Genomic DNA, 7,055 nt, shown 5'->3' on the forward strand with positions numbered 1-7,055 from the left:
CCATATATGCCCCATAGCTGCAGAAAAGGCTAACATTGTTATCTTTTTACAAAAAGACAGCTGAACATGAGAGGTTTTTGGACCAATTTTGTGTTCTCCATTCTTTAAGCACCAGTTCAAGCACCGGTTCGAGCACCAGCACCATTTCAAGAGTACCAGTTTGGTACTGGTATTGGATAAAACCTAAACGATACCCATCCCTATATATCATATGTTGGGTGTTTTCTGACCAAAACAAACAAAAACCCACCACACAGGGGTACTAACCTGTTGAAACCCTGTCCCTCCTGGCGCTCCAGTACTGTCTGAATGTTCGGTTCATATTAGAAGGACTGCGTGAGCCAGTGTGGCGGTACTTCAACCGATCCCTGTGTTCTAAATGCAAAAAATGAAGATGAGTGAAGTTTCCAGCACAGCACCTCATACATAACAAAAGCATAGTGCACACCTTATTTAAAAGCCAAAGGTTGCATCATATCTGATCTATGTAAATGGATTTCATTAGGCTACTGGTCCTGTTAACTGTTACCAGAAAGTTAAAAAGTGATTAAAGATTTGACTTGTTTAACTATGCGGCTAACAAGTCCAAATATATCCACTAATTAAGACAGACTACACCTCTCTTCATTTGGCCGTGCTTCAGTGGTCTCATGATAAATAAAAAGCTGCCTGTTAGTGGGAAATAAACACCCCAAGCCTCCATACAATATAATTAGAGCCTATGCATTTAAACTACGGCTCAATGCAACAAAAGTCATCTTTAAAACCAAACCTAAAAACTGATTAGTGAACAGCTGAACTCAGTTTGGGAGCTGTTAAAAGGTGACTGCTGTTGTGATTTTGGGCTATATAACAAAAACTGAATTGAAATGGCACAAAATTATATTTCAGAGTGCAGCGTGGTTACACATTGTGAACTGTGTACATCATGTTCCCTTCTGGCATGAGATGTACCTGTGTCATGCATCTGCTGTGGGTAACGCTGAGGGGAATTACGCCTCCTCTGTGGCCTGAATGGGTGGCTGTCCACCCGACGTTTTTTTGAAGGAGGACTTGGAGAACGAGACAGGGAGTGAGACATGGAACGGGATGGAGAGCCATCCTTGGGATCCCACAGAGCACGGCTGCCATATCGTCCACTCCGACTAGAAACAGAAAGAAAAAAAGACATTAAGTTGTAATGACCCTTCGTTTTAGCCAGGTCTCACACTATGGAGAGACCCAATCAAAGGTCAGGCTCCTGTTTCTAACTGCAGGGGGCTTTGGCTCTATGATGGGACACATATCTGGATCAGGAGAGCGATGCAGGAGGAGCTTCATGAAATTCTGTTTGCTGTTTCTTTCTATTTGTCCTCAATTTCTTAACAGCAGCCAATACTGCACAGACATGTGATTTTTTATAACTGGTTCCACTGTTGTGTATAGTTAACCCTACAGAGTGTTCAAGTGCCCATACTGAACAATAACAATTTGATAAAGCTGTTAATACCAATAAAGCACATTCTATGCAAGGAAGCAAACTGTAGTGAAGATTACTTTTACTCATCCATCACATATGGACTCATTTATGGAACAAGACAATTCAGAACCACCTTCAAATGTATAAGCAACACGATTTCTAAGTAATTTGTCCTTTTTTAAACACTAGCAAGTTATGTGAAACCTTTTCAAGCCATCTGATTAAAGTGACTTCCACCGGTTGTGGAGCTAAAAACAGAACCATTAGAGGACAGGTCTGACTGACCTTGGCAGATTTGGTTTCCAGCCAGGGTACCTTTAGAGAAAAACAAGAAGATGAGATTATCAAGAGAGTCGGGAACCTATCAAATACAAGGATCTAGGTCTTTTTCCTTGGTATATGATGAGACGATCATATCCTGAGGAAAAATACCTTCAATAGCCTGGAAGGTATTTGTTTAAAAGGTCATTGTCCTGATCGTGGCTCAGGGGGTTGGGAATCGCATCTGTAACCGGAAGGTCACCGGTTCGATCCCTGGCCTCTCTGTCCTGGTCATTGTGTCCTTGGGCAAGACAATTTACCCTACTTGCCTACTGGTGTTGGCCAGAGGGGCCGATGGTGTGAGGCCGATGGCAGCCTCGCTTCTGTCAGTCTGCCCCAGGGCAGCTGTGGCTACAACTGTAGCTGCTTCCACCAGTGTGTGAATGTGAGAGTGACTGAATAGTGGCATGGTAAAGCGCTTTGGGTGCCTTGAAAAGTGCTATATAAATCCATTATTATTATTTTGACAGCTGAATCATTGTTGGCCTCATCCCTTCCCCTCTCTAACTGTATTCTCCCCTGAAAGGTCACTACTGGTGCTCACCCCAACTGATCGCTGCACATGGCCCCGCCCCTCCCGGAGCCTAGTTCCGTCAGAGGTTACTTCCTGTTAAAAGGGAGTTTTCCTTCCCGCTGTTGCCACATGCTCTGTCATAGGGGAGCGTCTGATTGTTGGCCTTTCCTTTCTAATAGTATCAGCTCTTTTTGTCCTGACCACCAGCACCAATAGAGCTGGAGTCCACTTACATGACAGAGCATTTAACTTATTGCCCCGGTATTCATCTGTCATAAAGTAATTCACAAACAATATGTGTGTGACTTTGCATGCATTTCTTACTTTCTGACACCTAAAAAAGCACAACAGAGAGCCAGTCCCATCCATCCATCCATTCGCTTCCGCGTATCCTTTTCAGGGTCGCGGGGGGCGCTGGAGCCTATCCCAGCTGTCATAGGGCGAGAGGCAGGGTACACCCTGGACAGGTCGCCAGTCTGTCGCAGGGCCAACACACAGGGACAGACAACAATTCACACTCACATTCATTCACACCTAGTGGCAATTTGGATTATCCAATTAACCTATCCCCACAGAGAGCCAGTCATCACTGTTTATCCTGCTACACTGCAGGTAGAAGGTTTCAGGAACACATTAAAGATTCCTCACTTGTTGCGCAGATCTCTGCAGGCAGCTGTGTGGTTGACAGTGTTAACATGTTTAACCCAGTCCTGGAAAAAAAAAAAATCATCAAATCTTCATCAAAGACAGAAAGTCAAAGAAATTTAATGTAAATTCTGCGTAATGGATCTTTGTGTCAGCTGGCAGCATGGTGTGCAAAGGCCCGTGTCTGTGATTTGGTCTTTCTGCTCACATCATGTTACAGATGCTGGCAGAAGTGACATCATTTGTTTATCTGGTTGCACTCTTCTATTTCCATCATCTGAAGTGTAGTTACTCATCTTCAAACTAACAGAAGTTTCCTCGCTGCCAGAGAAAAAGGCAAATGCTGTTCAGACCAATCCAATGTCTTTTTCGGACACTGGATTGGTCTGAACAGCATTATTTATGTACCAATCACTTTCCTATGCTGTGGAATCCCTGTTAGATCCTGGGATGTATGAAAATGAATATATTCAACCATTTAAAAATTTCATTATGCCAAGTGATTAGATGGTCTCCACCTTACTTATTCTGTCTTTTTGTGTGTTTTTTTAAGAAAAGCTAAACCAACTGTCAAATATGGGAAATGTTTGTGTCTCGCAACTATACAGGTTCTTAAAGTTATATTAATTATAAGCCTAAACATAGGTGATTACAGACAATTCAACTTTATTTATATAGCGCCAAATCATGTCAACAGTTGCCTTGAGGTGCTTCAAAGACAGAGTACAAACAATTTTCAAACTTTGATGTCTCAATGAAAACACAATCTGCAGGGATACCCACCACAAAACCAAAAACCAAAGCACTGAGTAAAAGAGTTTATTTAACAGTAGTAATTTTAAGAATTATTTCATTATCCTTGATTTTCCTGAGTTTTAACAACTTTTTAAAAGGATTTATTCAGTACACACGCTTATTACTACAGCTATTAAAAAACCAAGAAGTAGTATCCTGTTTAAGCAATAACTCGATGGAGTTTTATATAAAACAGCTAATCGGGAGAGTACTTTTTGAAAAAGCAGTTCCAGGTTTAACCTTTTGATAAGTTTGCGGAGTAACATGTTTCACAGTTAAGAAACAGCCGATTTCTCCTGCCATAGTGGCAACGCTTTCAAATCATTTAACTTCACCAGACAGTTGCCTCTTCTCTTGAAGAAAACCTGGTAGTGACAAGACCCTGAGGTTTCTGTTTGTGGAAGCACCTCCTAATTTGGGCGAGGATACGCAGATGCTGTCGGATGACTACACATCAACCCCCACCTCTAATGGTTGTTCTAAAGTATCAATGAAATCATTACGAGACAAAAGGAAGTAAAGAAAAATAGGTCTTTAAGTTGTTGCCATCTTAGCAAGTTGATTTCCCAAACAGTCAAAGAACCAAACAAGCAAAAAAAAAAAAAAAAAAAAAAGCAAACCTCGATTTAATTACTATTGTGATTTAGCATCATGGATTCTCCATGAGGCTTTTCCATCACCAATGTTTTTTTTTTACCTGTCCCCAAATAGTTGACTAAAAGTTGGTCAGTGAGAGGCATCTTAGTCAAAATTCACAGGATGTGGCAACATTTAGAATACTTTAATCATCCCTAAGGAAGGAAATTATGTTTTCAAATAACCATTTACTGCACTCCATTGATATTTAAGAGTAATTAAATATAACGGAGTAATTTGAAAGTGTGGGATTGCTTTCTTTAAAGTGGGGAAACACATGAAGTCCCAATGAATTTTATTTAAAGCTTGTTAAGTCCTACCTACTGATGCTTGTACCTCCACAGTTCTCTTTTTATCCCTGTGGTAGGGTATGTTAGCAACACTTAAGGGAACTTCAGCTGTGACAACAGCTTATATCCAAGACGGTGACGGCCACGTGTAGCTGTCAGAAGTACAAATACCTGGCTTAATTATTGATGATTTCTGCCTTTTTTGTGTATAGGAAACATCATCCATGCAAAAATATATAAAAGACAACATCTCGACAATTGTCTGGTGAAGATTGCGGACTACAATTTATTACTCAGAGGTACTCTTTTAGGAAAACTGTTGGACATTGTTAAATGGGCATTCACGAGGGCACTCACCTTTTCCTGGTCACACACTATGTGGCATAGGGAGCAGGTATGGGGATACACCTTTGGAGACACAGCTGAGAAATCACTTATCATGGTGGGTGTAGGTAACTTCTTGCCGCTGCTGTGTGGTTTTGACCCACACGAAGAGGACAGGGACCTTTTCGAAGAAACGTCACTCCTTGTTTCGGATGGCAGTCTTTGTTTGGTTCCATCACGCCTGTAGTCTCTGTCTAGATCACGGGATCTAGGAGATAGAGAAAGTTCTTTCCCTGGTGAATGACTGCTCTCGCGCTGGAGGCTGCTCGTCCTGCGATAGTCACTGTCTCCATGCTTGCTTGGTTCAGTGTGTTCCAAATGAACCTGCCGTCTTTCACTTTTATCTACTTTTGTAGCTGATGAAGAGGACAAGGCTGGGAACATTTTAACTGTCCGTTCACTAGACAGTAGTTCTCTTTTGAAGTTCCCCATGTTAGTGCTTTCGTCCTTGGTGCGACTGGCATGCCCATAGTCAATGACTTTACCAGCTGTCTGTGTAACAGTAAGGAGGCTGGGCACTTCTGGAGAATGAGAACATGCCAATGCAGACGAGTGGGAAGGAGGCAATGGCATGTCATGGGCGCTGTGTGAAAATGAGGACGAGCTAGTGGAAGCCGAAGTCTTCTGTTTCCCTGACTTGTTGATTTGGATATCACGGAGTATGAACGGCAAGGTGTCTGGGGTTAACTGATCATCAGGGTAGTGACTCAGGACTTCCAAGTCCTCATTTGAAAGTCCAAAGCTAGCCAAGATACTTCCTGCGCTCTCTGGTGTGTATAAACTCGGACCCTCCCCACTGGCACCATGGACATGCCGAACTTGGTTCGAAAGAGATTCACATACAGACGGAGTCCAAATTGAGAGTCTTGGTCCTGCTTGGGTGTTCTGAGGCTGTTGGGCCCCTTGTTGTGACTGATGACTTGAAGAAGGTGGAGGAGCAGCAAACAGTTTAGCTGGAGGTTGGTAGCTTGACCAATCTACTCTCTGGTGGTGTTCAGACTGACTGTCAGTGGGGAGGGATACTGGGTTAGAGCCAAAGTTTCCATGCTGACTGGTCCCAGAACCTTGGTTCTGGTGTGGATCTGGTTGGGTCATGTGATCAATCTGGCGGTGGTCCATGTCCCTGGTACCCCGGATTGCCAGTGCAGACTCAAGCTCATCAGGTAGTTGGGTCGGACGAGGAAACTGGAAACCCATCACCTGCATATTAGAGCGAGTCTGATGTTGATTCGGAGGTGGCTGACGAGGTGGTGGTCTGCCCCCATTAGAAAATGGCTGTGAGCCCTGTGGGTGTTGGTGATACATGGCAGCAGACAGACAAGGCCGTGTGGTTCTGTAGGTTTTATAGCTTGTGTACCCCACAGCCTGAGGTCGATTGAAAAGAGTCAGGAGGGCCAGGTGAGGAGGTAGCGCTGCTGTAAACCAGTTGCTGTGACACTGGCTGCCGAAAGTGATGGTGGCTAAAGCAGCAAGCTGCCGAAGAGCAATCTGTGCCTCGGTCTCAACCTGCGCCAATCGGAGAGCTATCACTCCAGCAAGACCAGCCGTAGGCCCAAATATGAAATGGGTCCCTCTGGTAGTGTCGGCGATGGTGAATGTTGCACTGGGCTCCAAATTAAGGACAGGAGTAAGATGTGAATTACTGTCTGTACGGACAGCGAGGCTGAGGTGAAAAGCAGAAATATACTATTACAAATAAACGAGAGTTCATTTTTCATTTCAACAGCAGCTTTAAAATAAAGTCTCTGTTTTATCTTCCAGGCACTTGAAAAAGTTTACCAGTCCTCGCTGTGTTTGCGGTGCCTTCTTGAAAACTTTAAGAAATTTGGTCAGCTTTAAGTCTAGTAGTGGAGCGTGTCGCCCATCCTGCTTTTCCTTTGTCATGGAAAAGCAAAGCAACATTATGCACAAACAACTAACAGTGAGAATGATGACCCCAAACAGCAAATACTAACGAAACAACCAAATTAAACACTACACATGTTAGTCTAACCTGACAGGTAAAAACCTG

General features: G+C 43.3%; 1 protein-coding gene across 1 annotated transcript in view; it reads right to left on the minus strand.

The window, feature by feature from the left end:
* Positions 1 to 228: 228 nt before the first annotated feature.
* The window catches only part of LOC102214378 (zinc finger protein 638-like), a 14,010-nt gene continuing 7,183 nt past the window's right edge, over positions 229 to 7,055 (minus strand). Inside the window, exons 2-6 of the mRNA XM_005747873.2 lie at positions 5,018 to 6,707; positions 2,943 to 3,004; positions 1,745 to 1,774; positions 955 to 1,145; positions 229 to 375 (exon numbers count right to left, since the gene is read on the minus strand). Coding sequence (XP_005747930.1) covers positions 263 to 375; positions 955 to 1,145; positions 1,745 to 1,774; positions 2,943 to 3,004; positions 5,018 to 6,349 — 1,728 coding nt within the window. The 5' untranslated portion in view covers positions 6,350 to 6,707 and the 3' untranslated portion in view covers positions 229 to 262. The remainder of the gene's footprint in view (positions 376 to 954; positions 1,146 to 1,744; positions 1,775 to 2,942; positions 3,005 to 5,017; positions 6,708 to 7,055) is intronic.

The sequence above is a fragment of the Pundamilia nyererei genome, unplaced genomic scaffold (genome assembly GCF_000239375.1).
Source record: "Pundamilia nyererei isolate P.nyererei 1_Seehausen unplaced genomic scaffold, PunNye1.0 scaffold00207, whole genome shotgun sequence".
Lineage (NCBI taxonomy): Eukaryota > Metazoa > Chordata > Actinopteri > Cichliformes > Cichlidae > Pundamilia > Pundamilia nyererei.